Source organism: Helicoverpa zea, unplaced genomic scaffold (assembly GCF_022581195.2).
Source record: "Helicoverpa zea isolate HzStark_Cry1AcR unplaced genomic scaffold, ilHelZeax1.1 pri_000016Farrow_1_scaff_6_deb, whole genome shotgun sequence".
NCBI classification, from domain to species: domain Eukaryota; kingdom Metazoa; phylum Arthropoda; class Insecta; order Lepidoptera; family Noctuidae; genus Helicoverpa; species Helicoverpa zea.
In genome coordinates, this window is record NW_025899712.1 from 42,922 (window position 1) to 61,526 (window position 18,605).

At 36.3% G+C, this 18,605-nt stretch overlaps 1 protein-coding gene across 1 annotated transcript in view; it reads right to left on the minus strand.

Moving 5' to 3' along the window:
* Nucleotides 1-11,756: 11,756 nt before the first annotated feature.
* Nucleotides 11,757-18,605, minus strand: part of LOC124645551 (alkaline phosphatase, tissue-nonspecific isozyme-like) — a 30,505-nt gene continuing 23,656 nt past the window's right edge. The window contains exons 3-9 of the mRNA XM_047185364.1: nt 17,476-17,649; nt 16,183-16,375; nt 15,386-15,549; nt 14,687-15,020; nt 14,170-14,375; nt 13,257-13,368; nt 11,757-12,490 (exon numbers count right to left, since the gene is read on the minus strand). Of these exons, the coding sequence (XP_047041320.1) occupies nt 12,303-12,490; nt 13,257-13,368; nt 14,170-14,375; nt 14,687-15,020; nt 15,386-15,549; nt 16,183-16,375; nt 17,476-17,649 (1,371 nt within the window). The 3' untranslated portion in view covers nt 11,757-12,302. The remainder of the gene's footprint in view (nt 12,491-13,256; nt 13,369-14,169; nt 14,376-14,686; nt 15,021-15,385; nt 15,550-16,182; nt 16,376-17,475; nt 17,650-18,605) is intronic.

Consider the following 18,605-nt stretch of genomic DNA (forward strand, 5'->3'; position numbering starts at 1 on the left):
CAAACCATCGGGCCACAGTTGACCAACAGTTTATTTTGCAGTGTGCGGAGTCTCATAAATAGATTTCTCCCATGATATAATTAATTTGAACACCAATTGTAAGTATATGTTTTCAGGATAGCTGTAACAATAAAATCCGCTAACCGCGGTTTTACTTGTGTTAAGAGATCCTCCTCCTCCGAGCCTTTTCCCAATCATGTTGAGGTCGGCTTCCAGTATAACCGGATTCAGCTAAGTACCAGTGCTTTACAAGAAGCGACTGCCTATCTGAACTCCTCAACCCAGTTACCCGGGCAACCCGATACCCCTTGGTTAGACTGGTGTCAGACTTACTGGCTTCTGACTACCCGTAACGACTGCCAAGGATGTTAAATGATAGCCGGGACCTACAGTTTAACGTGCCATCCGAAATACAGTCCATGGTGTCTAAGATATACTTAGAAAGCACATACAAACTTAGAAAAGTTGCATTGGTACTTGCCTGACCTGGGATCGAACCCATGCCCTCATACTTGAGAGGTTGGTCCTTTACCCACTAGGCCAAAACGACTACTTGTGTTAAAAGATATATCAACATAAATATACTTATAAAGACAGACAAATTGAAATTGTTTAGGATGTGGTTTTATAATATACAAGGTGTTGATTTGCATTTGTGCCATAGTTCAGGAGGAGGACATACAATACGTAAATAATCGATTGGGATTACAGTAGATGGGAAATAACTAATATGCACTGCTTTTTTTGTCATTGTAATATCGTGGTATTTCCGAAGTAATCCAATATTATGAATGAAATTTATGAGTGATCGTTGCGTATGCTTTGTGTTTGCATTTGTGTGAGGGTGCAGCACGGTTTTAACGCCAGTAACATACGCGCCAAGTTTAAATAAGGCTAGGTGACATTTACGGAATTCCGAAAAAAAAATAAAGAAAAAAAATTACGTACCAATTTTTTTATTGATTTGGGTCGAGAATTATTAGCATAATTACCTCCTTGAATATGGCACGGATGCAAATCAACAGCTTGTATACGAAGGAGTGTATAAAATATGTAAATGCCTGCCTAAAACGGTTGCCCATCTATGTATTGATCCATAGAGCTGTTTAAGAGATAGCCCACTCAACTAAAATATCTATAAGTTACCAAAGAAACAAGAAAAAATAGTTTAAGTCAACCATTTGGCCTGACTCCAAAGGATAAAAAGGACTAGTTTAAGATGACCCCTTAGTTTTAAAAATACGGTATAAATATGAGGTCATGAAAAATTGGTTATTCTAGTGATGAATGTGCTGTCGATCGGGATTTTCTTAATATTGTACAAAAAAGCCCTATGTAAACAGCCCTCTTTTTGTGCCTTTGGGGTTATTTGGTCAGAAGGGCTTATATCATTTTATGGCAAGCGTAATATTATGAAGGGATCCCATATTATATCATCTATAGATGAATATCTATTAATAGATAAATACCAATTAATCTTATCTGCAATATTGCATACAGTGAATATCAAAGGGGTTTAAGGGGGAAAACCAACATCGTGCTGCCCCAATCGCCAACTTCACCAGCCCGAGGCCTTGGTGTGACTAGTGGTGGTATAAACACCACACAATACCAGGTGGGATATTGAATGATTTGCTTGGATATGGGCAGCAGTATCTCCGAAGCTAAAAACACGCATGCCCAGCGCGGTGAGTAGGAGCAAATCCAAGCTTAATGTAGGCTTTTGTCCACCTGTGGCCATTTCTAGACTGTGATGAATGCCAATAAAATAAGCTATAGTAGGTACATGCCTACAAACAAATAATATACCCAAGAAATTTTCCAAGTTATGTCGTTACGAGAGTAATCAAAAATTAATTGTAGGGTTAGATAATATTTGAAAGTGTCGACCTAAAATAACAGTGGATATTTTTATAAGCAAAATGAAGTGCCATAATAATTCATTTTGTCGTGTTTTCAGTAAACATTTCAAGGAAACGGTACTTTATTTGGTTCGAAAAAATAGACAAAAAATCTAAATATATTTGGTTCTAGGAATTGGGCCAGTTAATGCTTCATTGGTCTTTTCAGATATCCGTCGGGTAACCTTGAGCCAACTAAACTTAGTAGCTTTTGCCCGTGGCTTCACCCACGTCCGTCACCCAAATATAAAATAGTGTATGTAACCAGAGTAATACTAATCTATGACCCTCACTTCAAATGTAAATAGTAAAGCCGCGTCAGCTTGAGTGTCATAATGAAAATGAATGGAAATATGCCTGTGTGTGTATCATACAGATACTCACAGACATACTGTTGTATTTACAATATTAGTAAGAATCTTGAGATTTTTTGGCTGTTTCCCAGGATACTTCATTCTTTGTTATTAAATATTCACTAGTAAATCTTTGTAGTTATTTTTATTTATTTATTTGGGTCATTAAAAATGCCAACACTGTATTAATGAGGTAAATCATGAACCCTTTTTGTTACAGTTGACAATACAGCCAGTCAGTACACAGAATGATATGCTCTCTAGAAAATTGACAGCTGTCAACTGCAAAACAATCGGTACCCCTTTTTTGGTGGGAAAATCCTCATATGACTCCTACAGCTGCAGGTTAGCTGCTTGACGTGTTGTCAGACTCTTACTGACTGAAACCTATCATGTTCCTTCTTGGGCCCTTTATATAACAAGGCCGCGGTAACTCTTTCGAACAATCCCGCAGCCCCGTCATTCGTTACCCCTACAAAATGAATTGGTATCTGTGCTAGTCCCTTAAAGACAATACAATCATGTGACATATACATACAATTGTTGCAGATAGAAGTTAGGAATATGATTTTGTTGTTACAACTGGCTGAACCAATTTCGAAAAAGTATCATTTTTGTTCAAGTGAAGTGCACGTACTTTTACTATGTAAGAAGATAATTTTATATACAAACTTAACGTAACTTAACTTAACGTTCAAGATAGTAGGACTTTTATCTCTTTTAGTCCATGCACTTTTGTGACTTTGAGAAACTTAAAATTTATCTAGTTTTGGACTTAAACTTCGATACTGACTAATACTGAAGGAAAACTTTGAGAGTACCTAAATATTAAAAGATGAAGTATTTTCGTTCGCATGTTGGACAAGTTTATATATCTAAGAAAAGGAATAAAACAGTCCTCTATTAAAACGAAATATAAACTGATATAGTTAAGAGGATTTTTAAGCTATTGCATAGCTTCTATCGCAGGCCTTGAGCGCGGGGACCAAATCCACAAATTCCGTAACGAAAAAACCTCACGCTCCCCACTCCGACGGGCACGGAGGCAGAACCACAAAAGTAAAGTACTAGGACAGCATAATTCACCTTAGTAAAGTATACCAATAACGAAATTTCGATGCAACTGCTCACCATGTACCAGGGTAGCATAACTTATATGAGTATACCAATACCAAGTGTAGGTAGACGCTACTGCTCACCATGTACCAGAGCGGCAAAAAATACACCGGGCGCGGGTAATATCGCGGGGAACGGCTGGTAATTAATAATTATAATTATAATTGCATAATTTTTATGTTGTTTGTGAAGGCATGAAGGTTCCGAAACTACTGAACTGATTTGGAAAACTCTTCCCGAGTTACACAGGCTATACGGTTTCATCCGCAGGATAATCGCTAATTAAAACTCATTTTAAGGCGCCGCAATAGTTTTGATAAAATTTGCCTTTGATATATGTTTATTGATACACCACAATAACACATAAGCTGCTACTAATATATACCTAGCTAGTACACTCATACTTGCGAGGTCTGTCTGTGTGAAGTTATCTCACAAATTTTAATATGAATGTCACACACATCATGTTTATTACATCTTTTATCCTTTTGAGTAATGTAATTTCATGTCTGAGTGGAGAAATGAGAGACTTTGACTTATAAAGTACTCTGAGATTATTATCGATAGAGAGCCTTTTCAAGTGTTCATACTGTATTATTTATTAGAACGAGAAATGTTTTTTTCAAGTATTTTCCTTTGATTTACTCATACTATCTTTCACCCCGACTTCACTTGTAACACCTACACTGAAAAAACAGCCTGTACGTGCCTAATTACATTCTTCAATAAATGGGCTAAAGACACTGACAATAGAAATTGCGTGCCAATACTTTCTTAATATGAGCATGTTCAAGCAATAAAATAAACAAACTCTCCAGCTTTATGATATAAGTATTATTAGGTAAGGAGGCGTAGAAAAGTTAACTGCCTTATTAGTCTATTTTTGTCTGCTACATCTAGACTCATTTTCGAAATAATCAGCATTCAAATAGGACATTTTCCCAAGACCAATTTGTTATCTACCAATATTAAGGAATCATGACGTAGGTAATACAAAAGTCTAGAATAAATTCTTGTAGCTTTTCGGTTAATACGAGTTTTTGGATTTTCAACGTGAACGTCATAATGTAAAATTATCTGAATACTGCACTTATCTTACTAAAACTATTTTGATGTAATTACATTTTAAATGTAAATAATAAATAAAAAATAACACTGGTAATTCGTTGGAAAAAGAAACCAATGCTTATTACAATATCATTTCACGTTTATTTAACCATCCTCAGAATGAAAATAAAACCGCGGGGAAAAACTACTGCCATAAAAGAATTGACCTTATTTACTACACTTCCGATCATTGCATAGGTACTCAATAATCTGCATTACGGTGCAATGAACCTTACATAAGCCGAAAACCTCGAATGCAGCTATCCGCAACAAGTATCCCAATGCACTCTATAGAAACGCACACGATATATGAATACAAAATACAGCTTCAATAACTTATCTTCAAAGTCCTTACGAAAAAGAAAAACCGTGCAACGGAAAAACGCCAATTTATTTTTGTAATAAAAAATAACACTTACCCATATTCATTGAAAGTTGGGAATAGTAAATCACAGTTGTGTTTAATACGCGATTATTTGAATATGTAAGGGTAACTTCACGCGACAACCACCCCCCACAAGGGTGAGATTTCAACTGAGGCGAACGCCTAGCGTCAGGCCCAACCAAACTGTTGCTTGCTACAATAATATAACCTGAAATATTAATGCCCTGAAACTTGTGAAACTCGAAATTGCTTAAATTCTAATGTGGTGGTATTTTTTGGTTATTTTTCTTTTGTGTATTTGTTTGTGTAGGTAGTTTTTTTTTGGGAAATAAGATTCTGCGTAGAAAAAATTGTGATAAGATTTGCGTTTGCTTTCAAACAAAATAGAGAAAGATAAAAGTGTAGTTTGACAAATGTCTTTTAATTTAGCTCAAAAAGGCAATAATAGCCTTTTTATCCAGGTGTGCGAAGTAGTTCACGGGACACAGATGAAACTATTACCAGAAGATTGTAACAAAATAAATATGAAAAACACAATTCTAGGCTAACACTAACACAAGCCTAAAATAATATAAGACCGTATGTAAAGTATCAAAAATTCGAAACATGCGGTCGACCCAAAAACGTTAACCATCCAACCCCTTTAAATAATGTAGTGGAAAACGTAATATTTCTTAGTAAATATTGTAACTACAATAGCAGGGCTCGTGAGGTCAACGACCTATATTCTGTATGAACAACTCGTCGCGAAGGATCTAATTTGTAAACAAGAGCTTGTGAAAGGCTTATATAAGCATTCTGTTTGTTTCAGGAACTGGATATTTTCATAAGTGTTTTCATAAGCTAGAGAATTAATAGCTGTTGGACTTTCGTAATTTGATGAAGGCGCACTTTTTGCATGAGCAAATCTACATTCTATATTTACCTTGGGTACTAAAAAGGTCTTATCATAACGTTTTTAATACAACGCTGGTTAGAATCCACCGAATTAGTAAAAGATATGTAGCCAACCTTCTGCCAGCTGCCCTAAGAATATAAGCATAAAGTTGAAGTTCTTGAAGAGTTTTCTTTAAGTACGACAGATTCCTGGATTCCTAAGATAAGGGCAGCTGGATGAGATTCCTGGATTCATAATCTTCAATCTATCGATACACAGTTTTATGGAAAAACGTCAAATGACCCCTCTGTGGGTGCAGCGTGAGGGAGTGCTAGACTAAAAGCCATCATGTTCCGTCTTAAGCCCTTTATGTACCAGGGTCGCGGTAACTCTTTCGAACAATCTCGCAGCCCCAGCAGGCTTTGGCACCGGTCGACCCCTTGGACTGTACTGTGGGCTATGTCACCACCATAAAGCATCTAGTAGTTCCTGGTTACCACAAAACCCACTACAGGCAGTCAGATACTATTATCTTACATCAAATATTAATTAATACTTATAATCAAACCATGTATGTGTGTTGTAACCACAGTATTTGAATATTTATGTCCCATTAAAGTGTATGTAAATTTCTGTCCTAAGGGACACATGGGTTATTAATAAATTAATACCAATGAAAAGGCAACTACATACGATATTAATTAATGATAAACCAGGGACTTCATAAACTATCGACCAACCAGGACCACCAACCACCACCAAGGACCAGGGACTTCATAAAGTGTCGTGGTGGCCTAGTGGGTAAAGGACCAACCTCTCAAGTATGAGGGCGCGGGTTCGATCCCAGGTCAGGCAAGTACCAATGCAACTTTTCTAAGTTTGTATGTACTTTCTAAGTATATCTTAGACACCATTGACTGTGTTTCGGATGGCACGTTAAACTGTAGGTCCCGGCTGTCATTGAAAATCCTTGGCAGTCGTTACGGGTAGTCAGTAGCCAGTAAGTCTGACACCAGTCTAACCAAGGGGTATCGGGTTGCCCGGGTAACTGGGTTGAGGAGGTCAGATAGGCAGTCGCTTCTTGTAAAGCACTGGTACTCAGCTGAATCCGGTTAGACTGGAAGCCGACCCCAACATGATTGGGAAAAAGGCTCGGAGGATGATGAGGGACTTCATAAACTATACATATATTTATCTTTTCTAAAGGTGTATGTAATATGTAATCATCATCTGGCTAGTTTTTTCTCAACTATGTCGAGGTTAACTTTAAATCTAATTAGATGCAGCTGAGTACTGGCGTTTTACATGGAGCGACTGACTATCTGACCTCTTCAAAGTAAGACTAATTTTCTAATTCAGATTTTCTAGCTTCTGACTATCCGTACCGACTGCGAAATATGTTAAAATGACAGTCGCGGCCTACAGTATCGTGCTTTCCGAAACACGGAAGAACTCGTTATGACAAGATGGTTACCCATCCACGGACTGATCACGCCAAGCTTTGTTAAACTTTTATAATCTTTCAATCTGCGCGGCTTTAACTGAGAGCAAACTGATGTACCCATTACAATACAACTACAATAAACATATAGACTGTAATACAAAAAACTTTGCTGCATTTTTGAAAAATAAGCTCTGCTAAATAAACGAACAGTTATTCAGTAAAAGTAACAAAACAAAAATGTGAAAGACTGCCAAGTTCGATAATATGGGAATGCTTTGCCTATAAAAGAAGTGAGATCTGAATAAGTACCAAGTTCCATACACATACCTCAGTTAAAAATAGTTACTTTTTATGATGTTACTTGGCAAGTTTTCATACACCTTGTTATAAACCTACTAAACGCAATGAATCAAGTATTTAATTTTCTATTAAAACTTGCCAAGTAATCATCATTAAAAAGTAACTATTTTTAACTGAGGTATGTGTATGGAACTTGGTACTTATTCAGATCTCACTTCTTTTATAGGCAAAGCATTCCCATATTATCGAACTTGGCAGTCTTTCACATTTTTGTTTTGGGTGGGATTTCATTTATTTTTGTAAGGTTGTTTATTTTATTTTTTTCTTATGATGAAGTTAGTTAAAGAAATGTCTCATTTATACTATCTTTTAGATTTTTTAATATGCACTATGTTTCTTACAAAGAAATGAACTAGATTAACTATGACTAGATTTACCAACTGACTGACATGACATGTTATCATATATTATGTTCGTGGATCAAAGTTACACATTCGTTATTTTCTAAAGTGATTCACACTTGGCCGTTTTCAGATTTTTACTTTACTTTGACTAAATACAAACCTTTGTACCATTCGAAGATATATTATATAAATATAGATAAATTTAGTTCGTTTTAGTTCCTTAGGGGTATAAATTTACACCGGGTATAAAACACCTTCATTATTTTGAAACCGACTCACACTTGGCCATTTTCAGATTTTTTCCTTTACCTTGACATAAAGACCTACCTCCATGCCAAATTTCAAGTCAATACGACCATTGGAAGTGGTCTAGGTTTTTGATGAGTGAGTCAGTCAGTGAGTGTATAGTAAAAATAGCGATTTTCTGACGTCAATATCTCAAGACCTACAATAGGTATATTAATGAAATTTTGTATTTTAGATAAGTGAGGGGGTCTCAACAGATACTAGAAATTTGATATGCGTAAATAAAATAGATTTTGAGTTACAGGGGGGTCGAATTTGGCCCGAAATGGTTCGTGTAATATAACCCACGGCCGGTGTGTCGCCTTTTTTGCTCGAACTTGGCGGACACACTGCCGTGTGTCTAGATGCGTTTCTGCATGGGCACAGCATGTCCCAGGTGTAATAAATGTAACTTTGTTCTGTACTAACCTTTTATTTCCTACTAACTTCTGTTTCAACGCAATTGTATGGAATTCCTAGAAAATGTGACTGTTATTTAAGTTCAGTGGAAATTGTTCGGTAATTTAGTTTATTCAGCTTTAGATTTTCTGTATTTTTTGAAGGGAAAAATGGAGCTTGTATTGGATTATTGCATAGTACCAATGCAAAATTTCTAAGTTTGTATGTACTTTCTAAGTATATCTTAGACACCAATGACTGTGTTTCTGATGGCACGTTAAACTGTAGGTCCCGGCTGTCATTGAACATCCTTGGCAGTCGTTACGGGTAGTCAGTAGCCAGTAAGTCTGACACCAGTCTAACCAAGGGGTATCGGGTTGCCTGGGTAACTGGGTTGAGGAGGTCAGATAGGCAGTCGCTTATTGTAAAGCATTGGTACTCAGCTGAATCCGGTTAGACTGGAAGCCGACCCCAACATTCGTTGGGAAAAGGCTCGGAGGATGATGATTGGATTATTGCATAGTCTATCTGTATGACTGTCCGTTCATATAACACAGATGTTTATTCATCCATGGATTAACCCGTCAATTGTTGCTTAGCCTTATGATCGATTGACTCGTTCAGCTGTTGCTTAGCTACAGGCTCCTTTTTACTAGCACTATTTATGGAACTACGGATGGATGGGACGCGGGAAATACTACGGGCAATAAAGTAAACCCAATTATTTGACCCACTGAAAATGTTTTAAAGATAGCTATGTATTGTCGTAAACTTCCCGAAACACAAAGAAATTATACATTTGCAAATAAGTTTATCTACGTTTTCCTATGTAATAAATACTAATATTTAATGTAACATTTCATTTATTTTGTGTATTATTGATAAAGCTGGAATTTTAAAATGTCTTCTTTTGCTGTGTCCTAACAGGATCCATAATTGTACATACGTACCTTAGAGACTCTTCGACATCTTCAACATTATGCAATTCAAATAAATATTTGAATATGAATTGCTTTACCTACTTACTAAAGGATACCTATCTATCTAAAATTCTAACATTACTTAATCCTCTTTACCGCATTACCACAAACTATCCTTCCACTATCCCCAGAGAATCCCCGCTGGTTAACACTGAAATTCAGTTAATCAATTACACATACAAATGTCATTGCTTTCGATCAAAGGAAGGAGTAATCGTGACCTCGTTGACCTGCATCTGTTACGACTGTATCTTATGTTGTCGAAGTTCCGCTAAACTATCGTTTGAGGGAGCTATCCTTGTTGTTAATTTAAGCAAAATATTGTTACTTCTGTTTAGGCCATTTAATATATGGGTAGTCTTTTATAATTCTCTCCCGACTAAGTTCCATGTACGTAAATAATAGCTTCCCTTTTATTTCAAACTAGCTTCCGCCCGCGGCTGCATCCTCCCTCCGAGATAATCGCTTCCCGTAGCCGGATAGCGACACAAACTCCTATCTACTCCATAATATGTATAATCCTATGTCTTTCTCTCGGGTCTAAGCTACAGGTTCAGCTTAAAGGTTCAGCCATTCACGCGTGATGATTGGACCAAGGGATATAGGTATTCATTTTTTGTATATTCCGAATAGGCCTTTGCCGGTGCAAAGGTACGTCCCATAATGATTTGGCCTAACTATGAACTAATGAAGGAAATGAAACGAAACCGAATTTATTTTTCAATATAATCAAAATGAATACCAATACACTTCTGACATCTGCGAATTAACATCTCTTCACCTTTATAAAAGTAATCACAATTTTACCCCAAAAAAGGTAGCCTATTGCCTTTCTAGGGGGCTTTTCATTATTATAACGCCATTCTATTGACTCGCGCTTGCTTTGTGGATCATAATGCAAAATCATAGTTTCATCACCAGTCACTAGCCGCTCGATCACATCTTTGAATTTTCCTCCACAAAGATCCAAAAACTCATCATCCAAAACATGCTTTAAACATAAACTTTATGAGACTTCGTTACTCACTTTTCGACATTTAGAAAAAATACGCGACTCTCTTCATTCAAATGCCTACTAAACTAAAACTAAGCATTTCATGTCGATGCGTATTTTTTATATTAAGTACACAATAAACGTACTTTTTAATGCCACATAAAATGTATAAGATAGATATGTCGCCTAGAACTATATCAGGCCAGTTCATTATGGGACCGCCTAGGTATTTGATCTTTTACTGACGGATGTGGTCTACTACATAAATTCTGAATTGCAACTGCCGATGAGGTTTACTATTTACTGAATTGCGAAATGCAATTTTAACATTAAACCCATACTAGTAATGACAAACTCCTTTCTGTAGGATGAATATCGTGAATAGATATATAGATTGTTCTAATGTGCCATAAGTACGTCTAGTTTCATTTTATTAATGAAAACGTAGTACAGGCAGGGGTTAAATAAAAACCGCTATTTAATAACCACAATTTATTATTTCATATCAAATCCTGGTACAAAAATATAAAACTTTACAAACACTTATTACAATTATTTAACTTTATTACATCTACACTTAAATTCATTAAAACATAATTTACTTTTAAATAACACTTGTAAAAAAAATATTTAAAATAATCCGTGGTCTAGTCTCCGAAGGAATGAGTTACTTTACGGTCAAGATTTTCGACCTTATTATTGAAGAAGTAAGGTCGAAAATAGTCAACCGAGAAGTTACTTTACCAGATTATGTTCTTATACTCAAAAATTAAAATAAATAACAAAGGCAGTGAACCCTTAAAATCTTAAAATTAATTTATTGATAGCTTATTTCACATCAAACAACAATACTTGACATAAATAATTACAAATAATGTCAAAGTTCCTAATTATAATTATTTACAAATTATAAGTTACTGCGATTTTGAACCTTAAAACTGCGTCTATAAAGAACACTTTTCATGATGATTGTAATTGTGAAATTAAATGCGATATTTAAAGGACATCCAAAACTCAATTATTATAAAATGTCTTCCCAAAAAGGATGAGGTTCTTAATTCTTCGAAATCTTTGTTTTTTTTTCTTATTACAGAAAAAAGTGGTCTTGAATAGGCAAAAATGAGGTAAAGAATGAAATACAGATTTTTTTGTGAATAATATTGAATTACTATAAATTATTTGGTACCATTTTCACAGAACTGTTTGTATGATAATTAAATTCGATATTACGAGAATTTCAATTAAAAATATTTGCACAACTCTATTTAAGGTATTTCATTTCAGTTTCGATCGAAAAATTGAGAATTAAAGCGCAATACAGCAACTAGAGGAAAAAATTGGAACGAAAATTGATTCGAAAATTGCATGAGAATGTGAAGAGAATGTTTGGTGTTACGCGAATGGATAGAGTGAGGAATGAGTAGGTGTATAAGAGGAACTCTGAAAGTGGTACCGGTCACAGAAAACCTGCCTGGAAACCGACTGTCATGGTATCCTCATCACATGTCCACATGTGATGAGAGGGAATGAAAGTCACGTTGTGAGGAAGGTGATGAGCATGAATGTGGATGGATATAGTAGAAGGGGACGACCAAGGAAACGGTAGATGGATTGTGTGAAAGTCAATATGGCTAGAAATAATGTTACTTGTGAGATAACGACAGACAGAAGAGTATGGAAGAAGAAAACATGCTGCAAATAAAAAATTGGGATAAAGGCAAGAGGATGATGATTTTTGTACATTATTGAACTGGCTGCTATTTACAACTGGTAAGTCCCGGTCCCATACATGCAGCATATGCTATGGCATGAGGTAAGAAGTTCTGTTCATAGTTGCCAGTAAACAAATGTGCCCAAGGACCTCTGGCGAAGACCGCCACGTCCTCACCTCCGTGAGTCTCCCGAGCGATAGGCACTAATGCTGGGTACGTGTAGTTTATGTGGCCTGAAATTAAATCATACATTAATATTTTTGACTGGATTCTCGCTTTTCGCGAGCAGTTTCGTTAGCTGCCTGAAGGAACTACTTTCGTCAGAGTTTTCGCCCGCTTCCTGCAGGAACTACCTCCCGATTAAACAGCCTTCTCATTATTCTGATCTGATCGAGTTTCATTAAAATCCGTTAAGCAGTTCATGCGTGTACAAGTAACAAACATACACACACAGACACATTCAGAATCTTTCGCCTCTATAATTATTAGTGTGATAAGTGACATAGTGTGATGTCTTGGTGCAAAAAAAAAATCTGTATTAGTGTATATGGTTCAGCTATGTCATGCACTAAAGTGAAAAGAATTGAACCTGTTCAAAAGTACTATCTACTGATGGGGATTGTATAACATCCTGGTACGAAAAAGTTATCTGAGGACGCGAGTGAACGAAACCGCGTGAAACAGTTAGTGACTTATAATGAAAACTATATAACAGTGTACGAGAAAGATGCAAAAGAATTGTGGCATCTTAGTGAGATATTAAACAAAAAAATATCTTTTACTATTGTTGCATTTGACTGCTCAGTATTTCCAAGTCAGTTTCTTTAGAATATTTTAAATGCTGGGTCACATGGTAAAAATAGGTCACTGGGTATATTAAAATCTGAGTGATATAGTAAAATATGAATCTCTGAGGTCGGTTAAAGTGTTATCACGTTTTTGTTGTTGCCGTGGAAACGCGACAGAAGGAACTTTACAACATTTATAAAGATTACTTACTTAAGTTATCGAAAGCCAAGTTATGTCTCTTCTGGTGCTGATCATCAGGTTTATACCCTGGACCGTTGGCGTAGCTCAGGATGGTGTACGGCATATTATCTGATCCATTCATCTGTAAGCCAAGAATTAGATTTATTGCAACTGCAGTAACTATTTGAAAGTACCTAAGAAACGTTGGTGATTCCTAAATATTTGGAACGCCAGTATAATTCCTACACAAAAGAAACGTCAGATATTTAAGCAACCAAATAAATGGCTACCGTCATTATATTTTTTTTTTTTCGCATAGAAAAATAAGCATTTATAGTTTCTTTCAGCTATTAACACCATCCACCTTATTATAAAACGTGGTACCACCTTTAAACCACCGTCCCGAACAAAATCAGTGGACTTAACCCATTAATTAAGAGGGTGCTTCTTAAAACCACGTTTTGTAATAAGGTGTAATATTATTACTATGTCGTATACAAATTGATGCAGAGGAAAATTATCACATGGATCAATCTATCCATGGTCTGTGAGGGTTTGGATAATTTTGAATACATGCCATTGTTTTGGTTACATAATAATAGAAACAAAGATACCTATACAAAATAATGTTTTGATAAGGGTTGGCTTTTGTCTATTAAAGGTACACAAAAACACATTGTAACTTGAATACAATTATTTGTACTACTAAATGATAAGAAGAGAGATAATTTTAGTTAATTTAATCAAATCTGTGTCTTCAATTATACACAAGTATTATTCAAACCCTCTAATTACCTGATTATGACATTGAACCATCATCTGGCAAACATTATAGGTATGTATTTGTATAATTTACCATTGACAGAAAGAAATCAGTCAAACAGATATTCAATCCTCCTAAAAAAACTTTTCAGAAATACTTTCCATATAAAAATATAAATACCTTATTAGCAAGTCCCAATATATCAGTGCCTCGTTTACTATAACCATTGTACGTCATGGTATGGCTATGGTCTGAGGTCACAACTACTAAGGTCTCCTGTAAGTCCACTAATCTTAAAGCAGCTTCAACCGCTTTAGCGAATTCAGCCGTCTCATCGAGCGCTTTACGAGTCTTCGTTTCATGGTGAGCTGTGTCTATTCTTCCTCCTGAAATAAACCATTAGGTTTGAAATAAGATGATGTTGATTTATGGGAATCTGATTTGGGAATCCCTTCTAAAACTAATAGTTTCCAAGAATATTAGAAGCGCCATTCATGGAAAGTAAGTATGGCAGCTAGCCAATGCTGCTGCCGCGATTGTAGCTAGTACTCTAAACGTACCTTAATTGTGTGAGCAAGATGTAATATTATTTCTTTATTAAAGAAACTCTGAGTAAAAAAGACTATTTCTTAGTCCTTTACCTTAAAAGCCCTATCCCTAATAAATAACATGCATCAGGAGTCTCAAAATTATTTACCTTCAACAAACAAGAAGAAACCATTCTTCTTCTTCTTCAAAATCTGTATTGCTTTCTGGGTCATCTCACTAAGAGTAGGATCATCGTCTCCCGCTTCCAAATGGTAAGGCATATGGTCAGGAGAAAACAGGCCTAAGACTGAGTTATAATGATTCTCATCAAGGCTTAGAAGACCAGCTTTGTGGTATACGTATTTTGGGGAAACTCCAAGAGCTTCCTTCTTGAGCTTCCATTCTCTGATTAAGTCTACTCCGTCACTTCTATAGCCGTTGTATCCTTCGATGTCCTTTTGGTTCTTGGAAAAGAAGTTTCGGCGACCACCTCCTAATATGACCTGTACATTTAATTTTATATTAGTAATTGCTTTTCTGTTGTCATTACTCTATGTATAGTCCGATTTTCAGCTTGATATGTTTTTTTTTTTGTAAATCGTGTACTTCGTGTGACAATTTTGGCGGACATCAGATTACCCTTCCCGTTGTGAGTTTAGCTTGAGAGTGTTTCTGACTCTGCCTGACTAAACCCCATCATGTTCCTTCTTAAGCCGCTGACTAAACACCCCCATGATCCTTCTCAAGCCCTTTGTGTACCAGGGCCGCGGTAACTCTTTCCATCGAACAATCCCGCAACCCTGACCGACATACATACATTCTCTATTTCAGTTTAAATTAAGCGTAGGGTTACCAAAAAGAAACTTACATCAATTTTGCTGCCAACCTGTCCCTTGACCAGCTGCGTGGCTATATCCTCACAGCGCAGCCCTTTCTTCGGCAGATCACTATCGGCCTCCCACCGCCTGTCTGCTGAGTGAGCGTACGACGCCGCTGGGGTCGCGTGCGTCACTCTTGTGGTGGTCACGAAACCTGGAGTCATGCCACATTAGATATCTATAAATTGTTATTTAAGGAACACTTACATATATTTACAGATCTAAAACTAAACTATTCTTATATTTATTTACTAGGTACATTTACTTATTAGGTACCTAGGAACACTTCGAACCAAGTATCATGATTCTGGATTACTGGACGTCAGATAGTGCCAATGGAATTTATCCATTAGGAATATGAAAATAAAAACGTAAAGATTCATAGAAATTTGTTGTTTTCCTAAATTAGAGACTTTGCCCACAATATGGGTCTACTACAAGAATGAATGGTTCATAGACTAGCTAGGTTTTTAGCTTAGCCATACAATATTTTTTTTAATCATAGATCTACAAGTCGGGAGACCGATTAGCTCACATTATGCTAACTTCCACGTTTGATGACAATATAGGTTCTTTAACAAAGGTTAATTATCTGTGGATCGCTACAACCAATCTATTTCATTAGATTAATTTTTGCCATTACCTCCATTTATATTATGTCCAATCTCTAAACGCAAAACAACTGTTACACTCAATTCTTTGTAAGCATTCCATAAGTGATGTTATAGAGTAATCTAAACCAAATAATTCTATTACACACATTACAGCAAAAATCTGTATTACTCACCAGTGCCCTTCCCCGCTTTCTGTGCCCAGTCCATAAGGCCCGTGACGGAATGTATGCCATCTCTTTGGCCCTTACAGTCCCCGCGTTTGACGGCCGCGCTAAGGCCCACAGTCCCGCTGTTGGCCTTCACTCCTGTGAGGTAAGCAGTGCCACTGCATGCGGAGTCAGCTACGTTATGGTCTACGCAGTACGTCTGAAAATTAATGTAATTGGTGATTTTAAAACAAGTATAGAAACACAAGACATTTATGTAGTGAGCAATGTGAGCATAAATATGGATTAGTAGTGGGATGCTAAACCTATGCTAATTAAAGTAGGTTACAAATTGGGTGAGGCAGTTTCATACTTTAATCACAATGAGATCTACAAAATTCTGAACTACATATGTAATTGTTTAGTTATAGCATAAATAAGATATTTGAAGAAATAAGAACCTCATTCCATAAGTTATTCCAAAATCAATAAAGAATTAAACAAAATGTAAAAAACAAATGTTGACAAAACTAAAAAACACGTTTGCCATGTATTGTCATCAGAACTTAGGGCGTGTGCAGAAATTTAAATAAAACTACTTTTACGGATTTTATCGCGTTATATTAATATTATTTAATCCCGACGTTTCGGATCCTTTACAGCATCCATGGTCACGGGCAGACTAAGGTGTTGGTCGTCTTGATATATTAGTTACAAACAGCTACCCTACATTTTGTTGATTATTATTGACAATCCGATTCACGCAAAACGAGCTCACTGTATCCATAGGTCGAGCAGTTGTAGGCTTGGATTTTGATTTAATAGTTTCTATGATGGGATTCCAAGCAGGTGGTATGCACCAGCCATCTTCTCTATTGAAATTTGGATGTTTTTTAATTTCAATAGCCTATTAAATCAAAATCCAAGCCTACAACTGCTCGACCTATGGATACAGTGAGCTCGTTTTGCGTGAATCGGATTGTCAATAATAATCAACAAAATGTAGGGTAGCTGTTTGTAACTAATATATCAAGACGACCAACACCTTAGTCTGCCCGTGACCATGGATGCTGTAAAGGATCCGAAACGTCGGGATTAAATAATATTAATATAACGCGATAAAATCCGTAAAAGTAGTTTTATTTAAATGTCTAATATTCGCGTAAGTGTCAGAAATCAATAGCGTGTGCAGAATTTCATCCTTATCGAAGACAAGGAAGTGCGTGAAATTAAGATTCCAAGATTTTTTTACATACATATGTAGTTACAAGTGAAGCTAATAAGTATAAGCGTGTTAAAAAGGGGATCTTATATCCGTACCTTTGCTAATCCTGTGTAAGGAAAAGCTTCGAAGCTCAGCTTCAGCTCTTCACCAAGATGTCCATACTTCTGGCCGAGATACACCCTGGTGGCTGCCAGGGTCGTGATACTCATGCCATCTCCAAGAAATAGGATCACGTTCTTCGCAACCTTCGTGTTTAGAGGACTCGCTAACTGAAATTTTAATAAACGAGATAAAAAGTCATTAAGTAGACTAAAAAACAGCACTTTTTGAAGATCAATTTACAAAAGACAGCCCGCAAATCGCCCGCCTTTCCCCACTTCCTATATGTTATTACTGGGAAGAAGAATTGGTAGAACGGATAATATAAGTATGAATGTGAAAGAGACAGAGGTAGACCGAGGAAAAGATGGGTTGATTGCCTGAAAGAGGACATGAAGCAGAAGGGAGTGTATGTTTAGTGTAAATCTGACAGAGAGAAATGGAAGAAAAATACAAATTGCATCGACCCCAAATGACTTGGGAACAGGGTAGGAGGAAGAAGTAGGTATTATTAGCATTTTGGTCCCCATGGCAAGAAATAATGTTACTTGTGAGATGACGGCAGACAGAAAAGTGTGGAAAAAGAAAACGTGCTGCGCCGACCCCAAATAAAATTGGGATAAGAGCAATTTGATTCCTGACATATCTAGTAAGTAACTTTCCATTTATTTTTATAAAAAGGATTTTTTTATTTGTACCTTGAAAGCTCCAGAACTTCTGAACCACTACTTTATCTTCGAATGTCATAGAGGCTATATTTTTTCGGGGTACGGAAGTTAGTAACTACGGTTTTTCAAATAGGGTCTGTAGTTTTGTAGCCTTTGGGTTACTAAAAAAATCCTCCTTATAAAATTAGTGTAGTCAGATATTTTTTTACATGGATTTTATTTAATACCATCCTTCATCTTTTTTTAAGGATCCCATTACTTAAACTTTCACTCGAATTTAAGGCTTATAAGAATTTTCTGCAACTGGGTCAAGTATTCCTGCTATAATTTGAAAACTTAAATTGTGTTGGTCCTCAGGTATTCGGGAGTTACTTTTTGGGTATAATACCTTATGTAAAGAATTGCTGCCGTTAAAAAGTTATCTGATTTATATTGTGCTCGATTTTGTCTTGATAATA